This window comes from Macaca mulatta, chromosome 1 (assembly GCF_049350105.2).
Source record: "Macaca mulatta isolate MMU2019108-1 chromosome 1, T2T-MMU8v2.0, whole genome shotgun sequence".
Classification (NCBI taxonomy): domain Eukaryota; kingdom Metazoa; phylum Chordata; class Mammalia; order Primates; family Cercopithecidae; genus Macaca; species Macaca mulatta.
The window spans coordinates 113,287,814-113,311,346 of record NC_133406.1 but is presented as its reverse complement, the minus strand read 5'-3'; the positions used below and the strand labels follow the sequence as shown (position 1 = coordinate 113,311,346).

The 23,533-nt window shown below is 46.8% G+C and overlaps 1 protein-coding gene and 1 long non-coding RNA gene across 7 annotated transcripts in view; one reads left to right on the top strand and one right to left on the bottom strand.

The window, feature by feature from the left end:
• INTS3 (integrator complex subunit 3) overlaps positions 1–23,533 on the top strand; it is a 48,672-nt gene that overhangs the window by 2,937 nt on the left and 22,202 nt on the right. For 2 of the 6 annotated variants that reach the window (XM_077945603.1, XM_077945601.1), the window contains exons 2-9: positions 7,220–7,483; positions 10,102–10,185; positions 11,049–11,132; positions 17,194–17,307; positions 17,515–17,599; positions 18,931–18,997; positions 21,335–21,479; positions 22,516–22,645. In XM_077945603.1, the coding sequence (XP_077801729.1) occupies positions 7,220–7,483; positions 10,102–10,185; positions 11,049–11,132; positions 17,194–17,307; positions 17,515–17,599; positions 18,931–18,997; positions 21,335–21,479; positions 22,516–22,645 (973 nt within the window). Of the gene's footprint in view, positions 1–7,219; positions 7,484–10,101; positions 10,224–11,023; positions 11,133–17,193; positions 17,308–17,514; positions 17,600–18,930; positions 18,998–21,334; positions 21,480–22,515; positions 22,646–23,533 lie in introns of all 6 variants that reach the window. The other 4 variants (XM_077945619.1, XM_015109657.3, XM_077945616.1 and 1 more) reach the window with 3 other exon arrangements.
• On the bottom strand, positions 8,864–15,925 carry LOC144331141 (uncharacterized). The gene is made up of 3 exons (XR_013398082.1): positions 15,650–15,925; positions 13,383–15,028; positions 8,864–8,967 (listed from the first exon to the last, which is right to left on the bottom strand). It is a non-coding gene; the product is annotated as an uncharacterized LOC144331141 (long non-coding RNA).

Genomic DNA, 23,533 nt, shown 5'->3' with positions numbered 1-23,533 from the left:
TGTTGGGCCGGGCGCGGTGGCTCAAGCCTGTAATCCCAGCACTTTGGGAGGCCGAGGCGGGTGGATCACAAGGTCAGGAGATCGAGACTATCCTGGCTAACATGGTGAAACCCCGTCTCTACTAAAAATACAAAAAAACTAGCCGGGCGTGGTGGCGGGCGCCTGTAGTCTCAGCTACTTGGGAGGCTGAGGCGGGAGAATGGCGTGAACCCGGGAGGCGGAGCTTGCAGTGAGCCGAGATCATGCCACTGCACTCCAGCCTGGGAGACACAGCGAGACTCCATCTCAAAAAAAAAAAAAGAAAACTTGGTGTTGATCAACTGACCTCTGCTTGTTCTGGCTTGGTTATTTTCCATCACAGACCTACCTATTGCCCAGGAACACAGAGGTAGTTTCCTGACCATGTATGCTTACTATGTGCTGGGTCTGATAGGAAAACAGGATGGAGGACATCCAAGGTCTACCTTTCAAAGCTTATCATCTCACAGCTTGAGTTAACACATCCACAAGGAAGGTAAAAAAAACAAAAACAACAAACAAAAAAACTGGTTAGAGTAGTGAAGAGACTGGGGTCATTATAATTGGGTGTGATTAGGAAAGACCTTTAGAGATTTGGAGTAGGAAGCACTGGTCAAGAGCATTCCAGGCAGGAACTCTTAACTCTTCTACCCTAGGGAACACTTGGTGTATCCTTTCTTCTCTTTGGCCCTGTTTTTCCCTTTGAAGGCGGAAGTCTTCTTGCCCATTCCCATCCCAGTTTGGGGAGGGAATGAGATAAAAATAGTGCCAGAGATTGAAGGAGTTTAGAACATGTAGTTCCTAATCTCATGAGCCTTGGTAGCTCCTGGTTTTTCTTCTGCCAAAGAGGGACCAACCACTTTTAAATCAGGCTGAAAGCAGGAGGCCCAAGAAGTCAGAGCATCCTCTTTTTTTTTTTTTTTTTTTTTGAGACAAGTGTCGCTCTGTCACCCAGGCTGGAGTGCAGTGGCATGATCTGGGCTCACTGCAAGCTCCGCCTCCCGGGTTCACGCCATTCTCCTGCCTCAGCCTCCCGAGTTGCTGGGACTACAGGGGCCCGCCACCACACCCAGCTAATTTTTTGCATTTTTAGTAGGGACGGGGTTTCACTGTGTTGGCCAGGATGGTCTCGATCTCCTGACCTCATGATCCGCCCACCTGGGCCTCCCAAAGTGTTGGGATTATAGGCATGAGTCAGCACACCTGGCCCCGCGTCCTCTTTTTTTAACTTTTTTTTTTGTTTTTTTGAGACGAAGTCTCCCTCTGTCGCCCAGGCTGGAGTGCAGTGACACGATCTTGGCTCCCTGCAACCTCCGCCTCCTGGGTTCAAGCAATTCTCCTGCCTCAGCCTCTAGAGTAGCTGGGATTACAGGCACCACCACGCCTGGCTAATTTTTATATTTTTAGTAGAGATGGGGTTTCACCATGTTGGCCAGGCTGGTCTCAAACTCCTGACCTCAGGTGATCCACCTTGGCCTCCCAAAGTGCTCGGCCTCCCAAAGTGCTGGGATTACAGGCATGAGCCACCACACCTGGCCAGAGCTTCCTCTTAAGCCCTGGATAGGTCTCAGGGTTGCATTTGGTAGAGGTATGTCCCTACCTGGTTTTCCCCAAGGAATAATTCATATCCATATGGGAGGAATCTCCAGGGAATGGACTTTGAGTCACTTCTAGTTTTTGTCCCCTTAAATCATAATTTCATATACTAGTGACTCATGGTTGTGGAATACTTTGAACCCAGCTTGTTCAGTAACTCCTTACCTGCATGAGTCCTTGGGGATTTTTTATTTTTTTTTTTTAAGACAGAGTTTCCGTCTTGTTGCCCAGGCTGGAGTGCAATGGCGTGATCTCAGCTCACTGAAACCTCCACCTCCTGAGTTCAAGCGATTCTCCTGCCTCAGCCTCCCGAGTAGCTGGAATTATGGGTGCCCACCAGCATGCCCAGCTAATTTTTTTGTATTTTTAGTAGAGATGGGGTTTCACCATGTTGGCCAGGCTGGTCTCGAACTCCTGACCTCAGGTGATCCGCCCGCCTCAGCCTCCCAAAGTGCTGGGATTACAGGCAGGAGCCACTGTGCCCAGTCATCTTTGGCGATTTTATGAGTTAGATTGTATATTCCTTTTCTGAAGATGAGGAATTTAGGTTTTTTTTTTTTTATTTTTTTTTTTTAATTTTTTTGAGATGGAGTCTCACTCCGTTGCCCAGACTGGAGTGCAGTGGCATGATCTCGGCTCATTGCAACCTCCACTTCCCAGATTCAAGTGATTTTCCTGCCTCAGCCTCCAGAGTAGCTGAGAGTATAGGCGTGCACCACCATGCCCGGCTAATTTTTTTGTGTTTTTAGTAGAGACGGGGTTTCATCATGTTGGGCAGGCTGGTCTTGAATTCCTGACCTGTGATCCTCCCACCTCGGCCTCCTAAAGTGCTGGGATTACAGGCATGAGCCACTGTGCCTGGCCAGAATTTAGTCTTTCAAGGCCACTGACTTCTCATAGGGAGCAGTATTTACTGTATGCTTTTTCTCTCTTTTTTCTTTTTTTTTTTTTTTTTGCAGACGGGGTCTTGCTCTGTCTCCCAGGCTGGAGTGTATTGGTGTGATCTCAGCTCACTGCAACCTCTGCCTCCTGGGTTCAAGTGATTCTCCTGCCTCAGCCTCCCAAGTAGCTGGGACTGCAGGCGTATACCACCACACCCAGTTAATTTTTGTATTTTTAGTGGAGATGGGGTTTCACCATATTGACCAGGCTGCTCTCGAACTCCTGACCTTGTGATCCACTCGCCTTGGCTTCCCAAAGTGCTGGGATTATAGGCATGAACCACCACGCCCAGCCGTCCTTGGGGATTTTATGAGTTAGATTGTATCTTCTTTTTCTGAAGATAGGGAATTTAGGTTTTTTTGTTTTTGTTTTTGTTTTTGTTTTTTTGAGGCAGTCTTGCCCCATCGCCCAGGCTGGAGTGCAATGGCACAATCTCAGCTCACTGCAAGCTCTGCCTCCCGGGTTCATGCCATTCTCCTGCCTCAGCCTCCCAAGTAGCTGGGACTACAAGCGCCTGCCACCACTCGCGGCTATTATTTTTGTATTTTTAGTAGAGACGGGGTTTCACTGTGTTAGCCTGGATGGTCTCGATCTCCTGACCTCATGATCTGCCCGCCTTGGCCTCCCAAAGTGCTGAGATTACAAGCGTGAGTCACAGTGCCTGGCCGGGAATTTAGTTTTTAAGGCCACTTGCCATAGGGAGCAGTATTTATGCTTTTTTTTTTTTTTGGGAGATGGAATCTTGCTCCATCACCCAGGCTGGAATGCAGTGGCGCAACAGCTTCCTGCAACCTCCGCCTCCCGGGTTCAAGTGATTCTCCTGCCTCAGCCTCCTGAGTAGCTGGGACTGCAGGTGTGCACCACCACGCCCAGCTGATTTTTGTATTTTTAGTAGAGATGGAGTTTCACCATGTCGGCCAGACTACTCTCAGTCCTCGTGATTCACACTCCTCAGCCTCCCCAAATGCAGGGACTACACGTGTGAGCCACCGCACCCGGCCACTGTATGCTTTTTACCAGACTCTATATCCACCTGGCTGAGGGAGGGGAAATGGAAAGGTTAGAGGAAATGGAAAGCTTGAGTCTCCAGCTTTGGGTATATACTGGCAAAGAGAAAGGCCTTCCCCCCTTTCTCCCCCATTTCATCTGCTGCTGCTGTCATGGAAACCATGATCAGGTAGTCTTAGTATTAGAAAAATTAGTTCAGGAGCTCCTAGAGATTGTAAATATTTACTCAGCTCTCTAAGGTACTGTCATGGAGGGCTTACTCTGAACAGAGCCATTCTGCCAGCAATTGTTGGCATCTGAACCTATGATTTGATCTTTACTAAGAGCCTCTGAAGACTAGGGGAAAAGGGTTGCTATTACTTGATTGTAAGGATCTGGCTTCCTGTGGCTCTCTTTGAAGGGACATGGTCCTTTGTCACCCTGAATGATTTGTAATTAATTTTCCCATCCCTGTTTGGAAAAGTAATTTGTATAGTTCAGGAAGAGTAAAGTATCATTTATACTTCTCGTCTGTGAACAGAAAGGACTGGGCCTCATATTTTTTCCTCATTGCAGTTATCCACCCATCCAAATTCTGGACTCTCACTTTCTACAACCTTAGCTGGGCCTCTCTGTTCCAAGAGGCCATTTTTCTCCTTCACTGGGCAGTGACCCATAGAATTGACTCAGGCCTCTGAGCAGAACTCGTGGGAGCTAGGGAAGGGGCCTAGAGAAACTGTTCAACCCAAGGTCTCTCAGCCATAGATCATTGCCTGAGACTCAGCTAGCCCTTAGGTCTGTGTAGCCATCTTTGCAAGATCTGGTACAGGATACATCATTCAGGCCCCTCCCTCTCTCCTACCTTTTCATCTTGTCTCCTAGAAGACAGAAGTTTACAGAGAGTAGATAGGAGAGAAAGCTTTTTAGCCTGGTCAGGCATTCATGTCCTGTGGTAGGAGTTTTCAGGAATCTTTAAGGCCATCCCATTAGAATAGAAATAGTGGCTGGGAGTGGAAAGATTTTAGTCCTCTAAATTTAGTTTTGCAATTGCTGAATTTCCCTCAAATTGAATAGTTTTTGTTCTGTTTGAGACAGGGTCTTGCTCTGTCATTCAGGCGGAGTGCAGTGGCGTGATCATGGCTCACTGCATCTGCAACCTCCTGGGCTCAAATGATCCACCCACTTCAGCCTCCCAAGTAGCTTTGACTAGAGGTACGCCACCACACCCAGCTAATTGTTAAACATTTTTTTTTGTAGAGACAGCATCTTCACTATGTTGCCCAGGCTGGTTTTGAAATCCTGTCTTCAAGTGATTCCTCCCCACCTTGGCCTCCCAAAGCGCTGAGATTACAGGCATGAGCCACCATGCCTGGCTGCAGATTGAATAGATTCTAATTTAACTGATGCTGTATGCTAGGTGTTTTCACATGTCATTTTGTTTAACCCTTACAGCAACCTTGTGATAGAGGCATTATCTCTGTTTTGAGGGGTTTTGAGTGGCTAAATTACCCAAGATTAGCCTAAGGCTGGCAAGTGGTAGAGGGTTCTTTCTATGTTATGCTTCCTGTCAGTTTGCTTATTAGCTAGCCGCTGTTTGATTTTGCTTGCCTTTCCTCTCCATTGATTCAGCAGAGATTTTTCCCTTTGATAGGAAAGAATATCTAGAATTTTAGAATGCTATGCCACTCCTTGTTCACCATCTCCTTCTCCTCTGAAACCGTTAACCTAGGCTGTGTACAGGGCTTCCCCCAGATCTCCTAGTAAGAACAATCTGAACCTAGCAGCTGGATGTGATTGATTCCCCAGTTCTTGATAACTATCTTGGGTAGAGAGGGATGATTTTTGAGACAGGGCCTCGCTTCGTCACCCAGGCTGGAGTTCAGTGGTGCAATCATGGTTTATTGCAGCCTACAGCTCTTGGGCTCAAGTGATCCTCCTGCCTTAGCCTCCCAAGTAGCTGGGACTACAGGTGCACACGACCATGCCTGGCTGATTTATTTAGTTTTTGTAGAGATGGTGCGGGGGATCTCATTCTGTTCCCCAGGCTAGTCTTGAACTACTGGCCTCAAGTGATCTACCTGCCTCGGCCTCCCAAAGTACTGGGATTACAGGCATGAGCCACTGTGCCTGGCAAGTGGGATAAGATTTAAAAACAGAGGAAGCCCAGCCAGAGGGTTTTCCTTCCCTCCCCTTATCATATAGGAGATGGACTAGGTAATACTGGATCTCAGAGCTTGTGGGAGAGGTAGGCTGTGAGAGTCATAGCTCAGCTTTCATGTGACCTCACAGCTCCTTTTCACAAGTACACAGGTGCTTTTTATTCAGGCTGAGCTACCAATCTGACCTAATTTGGGGCATAGTCAGACCTGATATTAAGTTGTAATAAGTGGCTTGGGGCTTATTTTAGCTTGAAGTTTTGTAGCTGTGGCAGCTACAAACACTTGCCTTGCCTTACCACTCAGTTCTACCCTGTGCCACCTTATGCTCTTACACAGGATAGACATAGGCAACCTGAGGATAATGGTAAAGGAGAAGCATGATTGTCTTTCATTCTTTTTTTTTTTTTTTGAGATGGAGTCTCGCTCTGTCACCCAGGCTGGAGTGCAGTGGCGAAATCTTGGCTCACTGCAACCTCTGCCTCCCAGATTCAAGCGATTCTCCTGCCTCAGCCTCCCGAGTAGCTGGGATTACAGGCGCATGCTATCACACCCAGCTAATTTTTCTATTTGTAGTAGAGACAGGGTTTCAACATGTTGGTCAGGCTGGTCTTGAACTCCTAACCTCATGATCCACCCACCCTCTGCCTCCCAAAGTGCTGGGATTACAGGCATGAGCCACCGCGCCCAGCCCAGTTGTCTTTCATTCTTCTTCTTCTTTTTTTTTTTTTTTTTTTAATTTTTTGAGACGGAGTCCCCTCTGTCGCTCAGGCTAGAGTGCAGTGTCACAATCTCCACTCACTGCAAGCTTTGCCTCCCAGGTTCACGCCATTCTCCTGCCTCAGCCTCCAGAGTAGCTGGGACTACAGGCACCCGCCACCACACCCGGCTAATTTTTTTGTATTTTCAGTAGAGACGGGGTTTCACCGTGTTCACCAGGATGGTCTTGATCTCCTGACCTCGTGATCCGCCCACCTCGGCCTCCCAAAGTGCTGGGATTACGGGCATGAGCCACTGCGCCCGGCCATCTTTCATTCTTAAACCTCTATCCTATTATCCATCTTTGTCAGTTCCTCAAAATGATGCAATAGAACCACTTCTCAATAAGATACGTGGTGATGACCTCTAAGATCAGGTAGAAGTAAACCAGCCTTCCTTTGTCCTCCTCTTGCCAGAATAATTATCATTGGAAATTGGTTTTCCTTAAACAGTTTTTGTGTTAATCCTCAAGATAAAGTTTTAAAAGGACTCAGGAAATAGTTTAGGTGGTGATAATGGAGAGGTTCATTGACTTACGAGATACATTTTGTCAGTATCTTACCAATACTGCTTCTTCTGAACAGGGACCCATGACTAAGGTTCCCTTAGAATGTTGACCCCATGCCATGGTGGAGTTGAAACCAGAATGACTATTGGGTAGGCTTTAATGCAGCTATTTCCATCCTTGTTTAGAGACCCTGGTAGGTTTTTGTTTTGTTTTTGTTTTTGTTTTTTTTTTTTGACAGAGTCTCTCTCTGTAGCCCAGACTGGAGTGCAGAGGTGCAATCTCGGCTTACTGCAACTTCCGACTCCCAGATTCAAGCGATTCTTCTGCCTCAGCCTCTCGAGAAGCTGGGACTACAGGCTTGCGCCACCACACCTGGCTAGTTTTTGTATTTTTAGCAGAGATGGGGTTTTGTCATGTTGGCCAGGCTGGTCTTAAATTCCTGACCTCAAGTGATCCTCCCACCTCAGCCTCCCAAAGTGCTGGGATTACAGACATGAGCCACTGCGCCCAGCCCCTGGTAGGTTTTAGTTTGGCCTTTGGTGCTCTATTTTTCTTTCCTCACACTCTCATTGGTTTTTAAGTTTGTTTTTAAGATTTTGGGGGGACGTTTCAAGTATAAAAAAGTAGAGTAGTAAAATCTTCATGTAGCCATCACTCTGCTTCAGTACTTAACAGTAGATAGCAATCTTCTTTTATCTTCTTTCAGCTACCTCTATTACTTTGAAGCAAATCTAAGATATACAGTTTTATCTGTAAACATTTTATATAAAGTCTATAAGAAAAGGACTTTTTAAAAACATAATCATAGTATTTATATCATAACTAAAAACATTAACAATAATGTTCTCTTGCCCAGGCTGGAGTGCAGCAGTACCATCATAGCTCACTGCAGCCTTGCCCTCCTGGGCTCAAGCGATCCTCCCATCTCAGCCTCCTGAGTAGCTGGGACCACAGGCATGCAAAACCATGCTCAGCTAATATTTTTCTTGTTTATGGAGGTGGGGTCTCCCTATATTGCCCAGGCTGGTCTCGAACTCCTGGGCTCAAGCAGTCCTCCTGCCTCCCAAAGTGATGGGATTGCAGGCATGAGCCACCACGCCCGGCTGGAGTTTTGCTCTTGTTGCACAGGCTGGAGTGCAATGATGTGATCTCGGCTCCCCTCAACCTCTGCCTCCCGGGTTCAAGCAATTCTCCTGCCTCAGCCTTCCGAGTAGCTGGGATTACAGGCATGTGCTACCATGAGGATATAACTATAAATATAAATATGCCCAGCTAATTTTTATATTTTCAGTAGAGACGGGGTTTCTTCATATTGGTCAGGCTGGTCTCGAACTCCCCACCTCTGGTGATCCAGCTCCCTCAGCCTTCCAAAGTGCTGGGATTACAGGTGTGAACCACCGCACCCAGCTGATTTTTGTATTTTTTGTAGAGACAGGGTTTCACCATGTTGGCCAGGCTGGTCTCGACGAGACTCCTGAACTCGGGTGATCCGCCCACCTCAGCCTCCCAAAGTGCTGGGATTACAGGCGTGAGCCACTGCATCTGGCCTGGCCTAAGTCCCTTTTATTTTATTTTATTTTTAAAAATTTATTATTATTATTATTTTTTTTTTGAGACTCTTGCTCTGTCACTCAGGCTGGAGTGCAGTTGCACGATGTCTGCTCACTGCAACCTCCGCCTCCCGAGTTCAAGCAGTTCTCTTGCCTCAGCTTCCTCCTCCTGAGTAGCTGGGATTATAGGCACATGCCACCATGCCTGGCTACTTTTTTGTATTTTTAGTAGAGACAGAGTTTCACCGTGTTGGTCAGGCTGGTCTTGAACTCCTGACCTTGTGATTCACACACCTCGGCCTCCCAAAGTGCTGGGATTGCAGGTGGGAGCCACCATGCCCGGCCTATTTTATTTTTTTGAGACAGGGTCTCGCTCTGTCACCCAGGCTGGAGTGCAATGGCGCGATCTCTGCTCACTGCAGCCTCTGCCTCCCGGGTTCCAGCATTTCTCCTGCCTCAGCCTCCCAGGTACCTGGGATTACAGACAACGTGCCACTGCGCCCAGCTAATTTTTGTATTTTCATGTAATACGATATAATGCCTATGTAAGTAGAATGCTGTCCCTGCAGCCACTGCTGCTGCTGTTCAGTAGAGACAGGGTTTCACCATGTTGGCCAGGCTGGTCTGGAACTCCTGACCTCAGGTGATCTGCCCCCCTCAGTCTCCTAAAGTGCTAGGATTACAGGCGTGAGGCACCACCCCTGGCCCTAAGTCTCTTTTTTTTTTTTTTTTTTTTTGAGACGGAGTGTCACGCTGTGTCACTCAGGCTGGAGTGCAGTGGCGCGATCTCGGCTCACTGCAAGCTCCGCCTCCCAGGTTCACGCCATTCTCCTGCCTCAGCCTCCGAGTAGCTGGGACTACAGGCGCCCGCCACCACGCCCGGCTAGTATTTTGTATTTTTAGTAGAGACGGGGTTTCACCATGTTAGCCAGGATGGTCTCGATCTCCTGACCTCGTGATCCACCCGCCTCGGCCTCCCAAAGTGCTGGGATTACAGGCTTGAGCCACCGCGCCCGGCCTAAGTCTCTTAATATATAGGTTTCCTTCACTTTTTTTCTTGTGATTTATGTGTTAAAAAAATGAGGTCACCTGTTACGGTTTCCACATTTTAGATTTTGCTGGTTATATCCTCATGGTGACTTTGTTAGTAAACTGGCAGTTACATCAACAGGCATGATCAGGTTTGAATTGTTAAACTTTTAGGGGCCCAGAAGTACTTCTTTTTTTTTTTTTTTTTTTTTTTGAGACGGAGTCTCGCTCTGTAGCCCAGGCTGGAGTGCAGTGGCCGGATCTCAGCTCACTGCAAGCTCCGCCTCCCGGGTTCACGCCATTCTCCGGCCTCAGCCTCCCGAGTAGCTGGGACTACAGGCGCTGCCACCTCGCCCGGCTATTTTTTGTATTTCTTAGTAGAGACGGGGTTTCACCGTGTTAGCCAGGATGGTCTTGATCTCCTGACCTCGTGATCCGCCCATCTCGGCCTCCCAAAGTGCTGGGATTACAGGCTTGAGCCACCGCGCCCGGCCCCCAGAAGTACTTCTTAAGTGGTGTTACCGCACACTGTTCATTTTTTCTCACCCCTTCCCAGAGATTGGAAAGGTGTATGAGCATTGTGACATCGATGACTGCTGGTGTCTCCGAGAGAGAAGCCAATGATGCCCTCAATGCCTATGTAAGTAGAATGCTATCCCTGCAGCCACTGCTGCTGCTGTGAAAGTCTTGAAACATGGTCAAAAAGATGGGAAGACTAAGTGGTTGGGGGTAGGGGACTGAAGTTCATCAAGTCTTGGCTCCCTGAATCAAATTTCTCAATTCTTCTCTCTTACTGTGGGAGCCTATCTCTTGGAGACTTGGGCATCTTTCAGTATAGCTTTTTATTTTTATAGCAATGTGGTCTCACTATGTTGCCCAGACTGGAATGCAGTGATTATTCACCGGCATGATTATAATGCACTATAGCCTTGAACTCCTGGGCTCAAGCAATCCTTCTGCCTCAGCCTCTGGAGTAGCTGGGACCACAGGTGTGCACCACCACACCTGTTGTCCTTATCTCTCTTCTTTTTTTTTTTTTTTTTTTTTTGAGACAGAGTCTCGCTCTGCCGCCCAGGCTGGAGTGCAGTGGCGTGATCTTGGCTCACTGCAAGCTCCGCCTCCCGGGTTCACGCCATTCTCCTGCCTCAGCCTCCCGAGTAGCTGGGAGTACAGGCACCCGCCACCTCGCCCAGCTAGTTTTTTTGTATTTTTTAGTAGAGACAGGGTTTCACTGTGTCAGCCAGGATGGTCTCGATCTCCTGACCTCGTGATCCGCCCGTCTCGGCCTCCCAAAGTGCTGGGATTACAGGCTTGAGCCACCGCGCCCAGCCCTCTCTTCTTTTTTAAAAAATCTCTTTTAAGAGAAGGAAATCATCAGATTTAAAAGTTGATTATTCTCCTTTGCATCTTCCTTAGGAGTCCCATGTTTTCTGGGAGAAACTGAGTTTGAGAACTTACTGCCTTTGAATGACAACTAGTTTGTTTTCCTTTCTCATATTCCAGGTGTGCAAAGGCCTCCCCCAGCATGAAGAAATCTGCCTAGGTCTGTTTACTCTCATCCTCACTGAACCTGCCCAAGCCCAGAAGGTAAGGCACCCTGCTCTGGACCCATAAACCCTCCTCATATATGATCCAGGATATGGTGGAACGTACAGTTTAACTGGGGTAGTATGAGACTCTTTGACCAGAGCTGGATCACCTTGTTCTCTAAATATAGTTATAAGTCCCTTTTTACTCAGTGAATTTGTCATCCTCTGATTAAAGTCCCCTCTCTCTCTCCAGATTCTGAAGCTAAATGGCAGTCATGAAGGTGGAAAAACACATAGAGTTTTTTGTTGTTTTTTTTTTTTTTTTTTTTTTTTGAGACGGAGTCTCGCTCTGTCGCCCAGGCTGGAGTGCAATGGCCGGATCTCAGCTCACTGCAAGCTCTGCCTCCCGGGTTTACGCCATTCTCCTGCCTCAGCCTCCCGAGTAGCTGGGACTACAGGCGCCCGCCACCTCGCCCGGCTAGTTTTTTGTATTTTTTTAGTAGAGATGGGGTTTCACCGGGTTAGCCAGGATGGTCTCGATCTCCTGACCTTGTGATCCACCCGTCTCGGCCTCCCAAAGTGCTGGGATTACAGGCTTGAGCCACCGCGCCCGGCCAACACATAGAGTTTTAAATTTTAAATTTATGAGGCCAGGCTAAAAGGGTTGGGATTTAATCCAGGGAATAGAAGAGAACAATTGTAACCAAGTCCATGAGAGTTCTTATTCAGAAGAGCATGGCCTGTAGTTTGCAGATTCTGCCATTGGCAGGTGAAGAGAAAACAGGTTTAAATTTTTAGTAGGTAGGATTTAGATGAGACAGCTTAATGTTACATGATTGATACAGTAAATAATATAGTGGTTAGGAGAACACTGGAATATACTGGAGTCAGACTTTCTGAGGAATATTATATGAAAACTAGTTTGGGGTTCTTCACAAACTGAAGAGTCCCCTTTATGTGGAATGGTTCAGGTAGGTTCCCTCCTTGAGGTGAGGGACTAGGCAGGGTGATCTCTTTGAATTCTGTTCTTTTTATTTATTTTGAGATGAAGTATTGCTCTGTTGCTCAGGGTGGAGTGCAGTGGCCTGATCTCGGCCCACTGCAACCTCTGCCTCTCAGGTTCAAGCGATTCTCCTGCCTCAGCCTCCCGAGTAGCTAGGATTACAGGCGCATGCCACCATGCCCTGCTAATTTTTGTATTTTTAGTAGATATGGGGTTTCGCCATGTTGGCCAGGCTAATCTCGAACTCCTGACTTTAGATGATCCACCCACCTCGCCCTCTTAAAGTGCTGGGATTACAGATGTGAGCCACCACACCTGGCCTGTTGTTTTTAAAATAAAGTAGCAAAATTCTGTCTTTTGCCTCTCCAAATTTCCCCTGTCTAGCAACGCTATGTCCTTTGAGTCTTGGTATAATGAGTTAAGGTATGTATCTGTTATCTGGCATTAACTATATGACACTAAGAAGAGCTTGGAATGGGGGAATTAACATTTCATTGGTTCTTCTCTGAATAAAGGTGATGTAGAGGGAAACAAACATGCTCAGTGCCCAGCATTCTATTAGACTCTATCCAGACAAGATCTCATTTGATCCTCTCACAAAACCATATGAAGTTGGTGGCTCTGTCTCCTCCTAACCACTCCCAGTTTACCTGTGAGGTAACTTGGAGGTCAGAGATGATGTCGTTTGTTCAAGGGGAACCAAAGGAAAATCATTTCCGGTCATTAGAGCAGGATGCTCATGGTTCCTTGGCATAGCTGCTTGAATTAATGCCAAGGGAAGGATTTATGGGCATGGGAACCTGATCTGTTTGTACTTCTAATGCCAACTAGAATAGGGTCTGGGGTGAGGGTGGGCAGTGAGGCAGCAAGTATTCAGAAATCCTTGGTTTCCCAGGAGAGCCAAGGCCATTCTGGGCTGGGACCTTGTCGAGTTAAATTGCTGTTTCATTTTTGTACTGAATTTATCATCAAGATCCTTGAAGACAAATGAATGTTTCCAGTTGAGTGGTGTTAAAGAGTGATATGATCCAGTCCAGCCCATCCATTTTAAAGAAATTGTTGGCCGGGCGCGGTGGCTCAAGCCTGTAATCCCAGCACTTTGGGAGGCCGAGACGGGCGGATCACGAGGTCGGGAGATCGAGACCATCCTGGCTAACACGGTGAAACCCCGTCTCTACTAAAAAGTACAAAAAACTAGCCGGGCGAGGTGGCGGGCGCCTGTAGTCCCAGCTACTCGGGAGGCTGAGGCAGGAGAATGGCGTGAACCCGGGAGGCGGAGCTTGCAGTGAGCTGAGATCCGGCCACTGCACTCCAGCCTGGGCGACAGAGTAAGACTCCGTCTCAAAAAAAAAAAAAAAAAAAGAAATTGTTGGCAAAGATGAGAGTGGTTGGGTTGGAGTTAAAGTTTAACTTCCTCTTGTGTGGGTTTTTAAATCTTTGTGTGTGTGTGTGTGTCTGTGTGCGCCCATCATTGGCTATATGTGAGTTTTTATAAATACCATTCAAATTCCATTTAGTCATCTCAGCGCAGGCAAGGCTGGAAAGTTTTGTTTGTTTGTTTCAGGTGATCTGGACCAACCTGGGTAAATCAGTAAACCTAAGTGAAGGGGGCAGAATATGTGTGGTATTTCTAGCTCTTTGCCTGGCCTATCAGTAAGAGGCCGCTGGGTTTTGCAATGTAAATGCAAGAGACTAGAGTATCTCCTCTTCTTTTTGCCCTCTAACAGCCCCATGCGGGAGTCCCAGGCCCTCTGGGGAAGTGAAGCATTTGCCTTGGGTCTCATAGCTGGTTGACACCTTCACTAGCATTCATGTTCACATGCTAAAAGTTTCCAGGTAAATCCCCTACCTGTGAGCCTTTCTGGGCCAAGCCTGCAGGTCAGACCTCTTCAGACAAAGGCAGTAAAGACAGAATTAGGAGGACACAGTTGTAGGCGGGTGAGGAACTATCAAGTAGTGACTCATTCAGAGACCTTGAGCCAGGTCAGAGCATGATGGAAGAATTAGTGACGTATCTCCCTAGAGCTTTGATCCTTCTCCCTAAAAGAGTGATTATTTTGTAAAAATACTTCTGTCCTACAGAAGTTTTAGGTGGGAGTTACTGATGAGGACTGATTGTAATGCATCATTTTAGGCTTCAGCTTAAAGCAACGGGACTGCTTTCTAAGGATTTATATTTGGGGTTAATTCTGCCTTTGGAACAGAAACCTCAGGATGGATTTGAGATTTAGTTGTTCTTGAATCTCCATGGACCGAGATGGGATGTGGATATGGTGGAGAAGTAGTGGAAACTGAGTCTTGAACAAATAGAATCCTGCTATAGGGAAGCATGAGCTGAGGAACTGGTAGGCAGGTTCAAGGAGTTAGGGCCAACTCTCTGGGACTTAGTGGGTGGGATTAGGATGGATTGAACAGGTGAACAAGAGAATTCAGTTAAGGAGAAAGCAGGTCAGCACTGGGAAAGAATAGAGGATGCATGGGGTGGATTTTGTCTCACTTGTACCTTCTTGATTTGCATCAGCCCTCTTGGCAGCTCTTAGGAATGTTTATATCCTTTGAGTTTATTTATTTTCTATTTGGTGTCTGAACTAAACAGCTGGGAGCAGGCCTGGCTGGGGAACTGTGGCAAGGAGGGAGGCTAAGGTAGAGTCCTAAGCTGTGCAGGTGCTGGCAGTCCGTAGATAAAGGTAATGGGAAAGGGTCTAATGTCAAGGTCTGTCTTCATCAAAGAGTCAAGGACTCAGGCCCAGGCAGCCCTTGGTCCAGGTATTTCTCCCAGCAGGCAGCTCTAGAAAGAAGCTTGGGGATTACAGGCATGAGCCACCGCGCCCGGCTACCTGGGGCAAATAACTTTTAAGCTCTCCATGCCTATTTCCTCATCTGTAAAAGTAATAATTATAATAAGTAGTACCTATTTTAAAAGGTTGTTGGCCGGGCACGGTGGCTCACGCCTGTAATCCCAGCACTTTGGGAGGCCAAGGCGGGCGGATCACGAGGTCAGGAGATCGAGACCATCCTGACTAACACAGTGAAATCCTGTCTCTGCTAAAAATACAAAAATTAGCTGGGCGTGGTCTCGGGCGCCTGTAGTCCCAGCTACTCAGGAGGCTAAGACAGGAGAATGGCATGAACCTGGGAGGCCAAGATTGCACCACTGCACTCCAGCCTGGGTGACGAGCAAGACTCCATCTCAAAAAAAAAAAAAAAGGTTGTTACGTATATCAAATGCAGTTATATATATATATTTATATATATATATATAAAATTATTATTGTTGATGCCATCCTTGCTGTATTATTGCTTGCTATAGTATAACAACATCCTTGCTCTATTTTTTTTTTTTTTTTGAGACGGTCTCCTTCTGTCACCCAGGCTGGAGTGCAATGGTGTGATCTTGGCTCACTGCAACCTCCACCTCCTGGGTTCAAGTGATTCTCCTGCCTCAGCCTCAGTTGTAGCTGGGACTACAGGCACGTGTGACCACACCCAGCTAATTTTTGTATTTTTAGTGGAGATGGAGTTTCACCATGTTGGCCAGGGTGGTCTTGAACTCCTGACCTCAGGTGATCCACCCGCCTCGGCCTCCCAAATAGTGCTGGGATTACAGGTATGAGCCACCGTACCCAGCCCTTGCTATACTATATTATTATTATTGTTGATGCCATCCTTGCTACTGGTCTTCAGAGGTTGTGGGAAGCTACCTGCCTAATTTCTACTCTTTCTGATGAGATCCTGACAGGATAGAACTCAGCAGGCTAAGGAAGTTGCTAATGAGGCCCCCTAAGGTATTCCTCCAAGAGTCTGGTCTCACAATAGAGACAGTGAAGGGAAAAAAAAAAAAAAACTAAGGGGAAGGGAAGCAATAATCTCACAGAAGAAATTAGCACGCCCTCCCTTACCTCTCCCAGGATTTGGTGTGCTGAAGCACCTCTCCTTTTTCAATACGTGGCAGAAGGAAAGGGCATCACAGAGAAAAGAATGAAGATATTTAGTTCAACTGGGTATGGTGACTCGTGCTTGTAATTCCAGCTGCTCAGGAGGTCGAGGCGGGAGAATCACTTGAGGCCAAGAGTTTCAGCCTAGGAACATAGTGAGACCTTGCCTCTAAAAAAAAAAAGTTTTAAAAATTAGCTGGGCGTGTTGGTGCATGCCTGTACTACCAGCTACTCAGAAGTTCAAAGCTGCAATGAGCTACGATCGTGCCACTGCACTCCAGCCCAGGCAACAGAGTAAGACCCCAAGTATAAAAAAACTAAAAATTCAAAAAAATTTCAATTTTGGTTCTGTCCTTAACTGTCTAGGGCCCTGCCCTGGATCTTCTTCCCTTACTATTCCCTTTACTGTATCTGGCTGGGTCAGTACTGTTCTAAAAACCTCTTTAGGATCCTTTCTGGCTTGTTCAGCCAAACCCACTTTGCAGTGACCTTTTACTTACTGGCAGATGAAAAGCAGATGGCCTCCACCTGGTTTTGCTCAGCCTGTGGCATCAAACAGTGTGACACTTCCTAAGAGGGGAAGTGGGGGGACAAGGATAGTACTAGGAGCCTTGCCCAGCAAGCTCTTCTTTTTTTTTTTTTTTCAAGACAGTTTCGCTCTGTTGCCCAGGCTGGAGTGCAGTGGCACCATCTCGGCTCACTGCAAGCTCCGCCTCCCAGGTTCATGCCATTCTCCTGCCTCAGCCTCCCGAGTAGTTGGGACTACAGGCGCCTGCCACCGCACCCGGCTAATTTTTTGTGGTTTTAGTAGAGATGGGGTTTCACCGTGTTAGCCAGGATGGTCTTGATCTCCTGACCTCGTGATCCATCCATCTTGGCCTCCCAAAGTGCTGGGACTGCAGGCGTGAGCCACCGCACCCAGCTGCCCAGCAGGCTTTTCTACCTCATTAAAGGATAACCAGTACCTTTTCCCCACTCTGTGTGACAGAACAAGGGATGGATTGGGAATGCAGGACCCCTATGGAAAGAAAGTGTCCAGAATGGAAAGTATTTCATTGCTACTTGGTGCCTTACTGATGTTATTTAAGTTTAAGGGATTAGAGGGCAAGGGGGCCACTGTGGGTGGGGTTAAGGACCTTATCCTCAGCTTGCTGGCTGATCACAAACTTTACTTCTCACAGTGTTACCGGGACTTGGCTCTGGTGAGTCGTGATGGCATGAATATTGTCCTGAATAAAATCAACCAGATACTTATGGAGAAGTACCTGAAGCTGCAGGATACCTGCCGTACTCAGGTAAGGCCAGAAAGAAAAGACAGGATCCAGCTCAAAGAGAGAGGATGGATCTTCTCTCTGTCAGGAGTGGGAAAGAGGAATCAGGGCTAACACACCCTATCGTTGTGTGTCTAAATTGTAGTGTGCTCCTTTCAGTTGTAATTGAATTAGTTCCCTTCTCAAACTCACAGGTCCTGCTCTTCATCTGTTTTTCCCTCTTTCCTTTAGTTGGTGTGGTTGGTACGGGAACTGGTGAAGAGTGGGGTTCTAGGAGCCGATGGTGTTTGTATGACGTTTATGAAGCAGATTGCAGGTGAGTTTGATGGCAGGAGCATAAAGAAGAAAGGAGGAGAGCCCAGAGACTAAATAGAGACAATGGAGAATGATTAAGTGCCAAAGGGATGGAATTCCTGGATTGCTTAGACTGTTTCTTTCTGATACAGACATCTTCTGGCCACATATGTTGTATAAATAAATTGACTGAAAAATCATGGGGGGGCCTTTTAAAGCAGTAAGTCTTGCCTCATTTTCTTTCCTACTAAACCCAGGGCTTGACAGACTATTTGGCCTATTTTAGCCAGTCTTCACTCTGAGATTTTATAGCATTTCAGAGCAGGAAGAAATGGGGAGAGAAGTGAGGGCAAATAAATTTGTTCCCAAGTCCCTGTGCTTTCAGAAACCTAGACATCTTCCCTGGCTCCACCCCTATGATCTGAATGCTTGCTCCCTAATAATTAGGCCCTTTACTGGGGCCAGAATGAGAACAAACTATGTCACAGAACAGACCCTGACATTTAGGTTTTATTCTCATCTTGGCTACGGTGACATCTGTCTGAGCCACTGCATATTCAAGCGGCTACTCCCAAGATTGCATGTGTTTGTTTAAAAGTGACCTGCTACTACCTCACCATTAGCCCATTGGGGCTTGCTTCCTCTTTAAAATTTTATGTAACACTGATGCTCCTGTTTTGATGTGTATGAACCTTAATCTATGTCATGTGTGACTTTGTGAACATTGAATTTTTTAATTGGGACCTGGGGCAAGGCATAGTTTTGGCTATTTTTATCCTCTTTCCTGGCCTCTTCCCTGTTTGGCACTCCCAGCCCCCACTTCTTATCCCAAGACTGGTCTGGCATTGCTGTATGTTAATTCTGCCCCAGGAAGTTTCATAGCAAGCACTGTTACCTGGAAAGACTGTTACCTGGAAATAAGAAACTCTTGGCCTGTTGGGGGCCTGAGTGCAGGACTCAGGACATCCAGTTGCTAGACTGCAGCTGTTGTCAGCCACCTATACCTCTCAGGCCCTCTCTGAGATATCATCCTTTCTTTCCAACTGTGGGCTTCTTATATCTACTTGTCAGACATTCATTTTCAAGGGCCAAAATGTTCCCACTCCAACTCACAATCTGTGGAAAAGCAGCAGCTCTGGTTTCTAGAAAAATTCAGAACCTTCCCTTTTCTTCTTTCCGGAGGCAAAGGGTGAAACTTTAAAGCCTGACAGAACAGAAGGCAGTTTATCTCAGCACTAAGAACAGCAGTGATGGGATGGCAGTCAGGGTGAACCAGCAGAATGGGTGAAGAGATGTATTGGATTGGCTGAGTTGCTAATCAGAGCTATTCTTTTTTTCTCCTTTTGAAATAAGGTGGAGATGTTACAGCCAAAAATATCTGGTTGGCAGAAAGTGTTCTGGATATCCTGACAGAGCAAAGGTAGAGTCCACCATGAAGGGTGGGGTACAGGCCAGATAATGGCCATTAGGAGTGTGAGTGTGGGAAATGGGGATGAAAGGATTGTGTGGCCCATGAACACCTTAAGTCAGAGAGGGGGAGGCAAGGAGAGGGAGAGACAAGTGTATTGTTGGCAAGTGAAGAAATTAATGCCCAGGAATGAAGGAATGGGAAAGAGGTCTTTGCCAAAATATCGCATAGCCCAGAAAAACTGGCTCCATCTGATAAGGGTTTATTTTTGATCCAGACCTCCTTGGAATGTTTATCTTAGGGGAAAGCTGGGGAGGAATGAGCTCAGCAGAGTTGGGCCAGGCAAACACCCACGCCTGGCAGGTATCCTTGTCTCCCGTCCAAGCATCTCCATCGAACCCGTGCTCTTTTTGAAGTGGCACAGGGGGCAATTGGTGTGAGCAGGTAATAGAGATTAGTGAATCCTGCTGGAGTTTGCATATGGGGTTTGGAGGCTCCAGTGGTAGAGAGTGCATCAGGGGATACATACTGGACTTTCTGGCTGATTCTTTCCCTTATCCATCAAAATAAAAGGCCAGAAATTTTATGAGGGCTATTCCACCTCTGAACTTGTTTGGAGGTGAGGCTTTCCCCTTGGTTTCAGTCTTCCTCTTGCTTGACTTCTGAGTCTCTTTTCTGATTGAGGACACCATAGCAGTCGAATGATTGAGAGGGCTAATAGTGTCCATACTATCTGTAGTTCCGAAGAATGGACCTCCTCCCAACGTTCACCCTTGCGAAAGAGATGGCCGTGTGCTGTGCTCTGCTCAGGTCTGAGAGCCCTGCCCTATCTGCTGTGCAGTGCCACCTAGTGCTCTTGGCACGGGTGTGCGGCCACATCTGGGCCTGGAGCCACTTCTGTTATTGGTGCCATTGCAGTAGCACGTTAGATCCTAACAGTCTCTTACCAGATCTCTGCTTTTCCTAGGTCTTTGTTCCTTTTTACTGTCCTGGGTCAGGGGGCCTTTCAACTCTTTCTTTCTCTTTATTATGCCATTCCAGGATTCAGGTAATTTCATTACCTTTGCTAGCAATCTTTCTAAAAAGTGATTTTTCTTATTTTGTTCCTGGTGCCAAATACCTCCTATCCCCATACCTTAAAGCTGAATTTTCTGTACAGGCATCAGATGACAGCCAGATAACTGCCCTGTTTTCTACCCTCCAAAAAACTTAACATCTTTTGGTGAAAGTCAATACCTAGAAATTTAAAAGTGTGTCCTCTCCTACACCCTCCTCCTCACTCTCTTCCAAATGTTTCTAGGGCTGTGGAGTTAAAAGGTAGCAGGTAGGGGAGGAAACCTTCCCCAGTAACCTTGGCTAGTGCACCCATTCTGTGAAAAGAAAAGGCCACAGAGTATTTTAATTAGGTGGCTTGAGTAGTTTTCCGGAATCAGGATGTGGCCTGCCTGGACTAATTAAACGTCATGTCATCTTCCTCCAGTTCCCTGCCTTCCAACAGGGGTGCCAAAACCATTACAAATTGTTTGCTGGGAGGAGATAGCATCTCAGTTTTGTCACTTAGAGACAGGATTAGAATATCCCCACTGTGTCTTTCTCTCTACTCCTTTTAAAGCAACTGGGAACAAACCTTTCATTACCCCCTTTTTCCTCAGGGATATTCTGAAACTCATGAGCAGATGAGTTTGCCACCCAAAATCGGGTTCTTTTTTTCAGGTTGTGATTTAGGACAGGTGACTCATTGTGTGGGAGTGGGAACTCATTGTGTGTCGGTGACTAGATAGAGCCAGGGAAAGGTTTGTGGCATGGTGAGCTGCTAATGATCAGCAGACTGAGCTAGCACAGTATGTTCTCAAAACTCCAGGTCCTGAAGGGTCTTGGCAATCCCACATGTTCTTGCATCACACTTAAGAACCGCTGACTTAGGGACACTTACCCAGCTTTTCCCCATAGTCTGACCTGGGTAGATACTGTGGCTTAATTCTGTCCCTAGTACCTCACTTGTTGCTTGGCGCCTGATAGGCACTCAGTAAATGTTTGAATGAATGAGTCAACAAAGAGAGTTATTTTCTTGGAAACTAAGTAGTTAGGTGGTAAAAAGAGATTGCTTTTATTTGGCAGTTACCTTTTAGGCACTTGTAAGAGAAAATTAGGAAGTTGTCCGTAGCTTAGCCAGTTGTTAGTCCAAGATAGATACTAGCTTGAGTGAGCAAGCAAAAAATCAAAGCATCTACTCCCAGTGTCAAATCATCAGTTATTTCTGAGGCACTGTAGCCAACCCCAGGAAGGGTGAATTGGGAGGGTGAATAGTTCTAGACAGAGCATAGGAGCCAGTGTGTTTCTTCCCTGCAGGGAGTGGGTCCTGAAGAGCAGCATCCTCATTGCCATGGCTGTTTACACGTACCTCCGCCTCATCGTGGACCACCATGGGACTGCCCAGCTCCAGGCCCTGCGACAGAAGGAAGTGGACTTCTGCATCTCACTGCTTCGGGAACGGGTGAGGGAACAGGACAAAAATAATGTGGGGAAGTGAGACTCAGGCTGAGATGCCTCTGGAGGTTTATGCAGTGAGGTCAGAAATACCTTGTTAGAGACGAAGGTGCGTCAAGATCTGGTGTTTTCCATCATTTGTCAACAGATGAGGGTAGAAAGGAGGGGGAGTTAGTGTAGAATAGCCCTAATTCCTAGAAATGCTACCCGTTAAGCTGGCATCCTTGGGATTTCCCTGGTCAGCTTCAAGGATACTGTTGTACACCACAGAGATAAGCTGTCCTTGTGTGCCTACCATGACACGGTCCCCCACCTACTCTCCTGGGTAATTCCCATGGTCTAGTGAGATTATGAATTGTCCTCTATCAGACCTCCCATGTGGCAATTAAAATTTTTTTTTACTTTACATTTTTGTAGATACTGGACCTTGCTTTGTTGCCCAGGCTGGTCTTGAACTCCTGGCCTCAAGTGATCCTCCCGCCTCAGCCTCCCAAAGTGTTAGGATTATAGGCGTGAGCCACTGTGCCCAGCCTAAAATTAATGTTAGATGAAACGTTAAAATTCACTTCTCTAGTTGCATTAGCTACATGTTGCTAATGGGTTTCATTTAGACTACACAGATACAGACATTTCTACCACAGAATTGGACCCACAGAATTAGATACTGCAGAATTTTGTTAGACAAAATGAGTTTGAGGTTAGGGTTTCTGCCAGTCCCATCCTTTTGAAACTTTAGTCGTCCTTGAACTGTATTGAAACAGTTCTGGGTGGAGGGGGAGGTGGATTAATGTAAAAGCCAGCAGGGCTTCAGCATTTCCCGCTAACCTCTCATTCTTGGTATCAGTCCCCAGCTTCCAGCTTCCAGCTGTCTTCCCCTGAACAGCTAGGAGCCAATCCTTTGGTTCCAGAAGAAATCCTATAGTCTCTTTAACCCTCTTTCCTTCCCTCCCTAGAACATGTTGTTCCTTTGTCCTCCCTCCAGCAGGTAAACAATCCATGTTTTTATTCTCTTTCCTGTCCCCCACTTCCTCTTCCTTATCAAGTTCATGGAATGTCTGATGATTGGTCGGGATCTCGTAAGACTGCTTCAGAATGTTGCTAGGATACCAGAATTTGAACTGCTTTGGAAAGATATTATCCATAATCCTCAGGCCTTGAGTCCTCAGTTCACAGGTAAGTAGGGTCTTAGGCATCCTGTCCTTGACAGCTGGGAGTTCAATGTATATGTCTTGCTTGAATCAAGAAGGTAGAGGTTGGTGGGTAGGAGAGTTTTTGGTGATCAGATTTTAGGAAGCTTGGGACAGGGCAAGCTTTGCCAAGTACAACTGGGAATGGTAGAGGTACAGAACAATTCATGTAGTTCCTAGACAGCCCCTACTTGGCAGACTCCAGCTGCCACATTACTACGAAGAAAAAAGAGAGACAGAGAACGGTAGTCCTCCTCCCCTCTTCCTGGCAGCTCCTTGGCTCAGGAGGTGAGCCAGTGGCCAGTGTTCAGCTTCACAGAGTCTAGCAGGGGAGTCAGAGGTCAACTCGTGAGACTGAGTCAGTAGAGGCCTGGAATTAATCCTATAAGAGAAGGCCCCTCCCTGGGAACAGTCTTGCCTCGAATTCCAAGGATCCAGCTTGGGCAAAATCCACTTTGGAGGAGGGAGTCTCCGTGTGCCTCCCCGACAAGGTCCTTTTTATATCCCTTTCCCTTTCCCAGGGTCCTGCTACGGTCTGAACAATAACTGTACAGCTTTGCTCCCCACACCACCTCAACACACATGTGCTTGTGATCGTGCACACACCCCTTACACACACACACACACACACACACACACACACACACACACACACAGAAGGCAGTTGTCCAGGACCTGGGAAGTCAGGAAAGAGAGAAAAGTGCTGGAAATTGTAGTACTCTTATATTGAACATCTATTTCATTGCTTTTAAGTACCTCCTCTGTGTTAGACAAACACGTATTACCTCATTTAATCTTTGGACAGCCCTACAAGTATTTTAGTTTCTACATTTATACATAAACTGAGGTTTGAGGCCAGGCATGGTGGCTCACG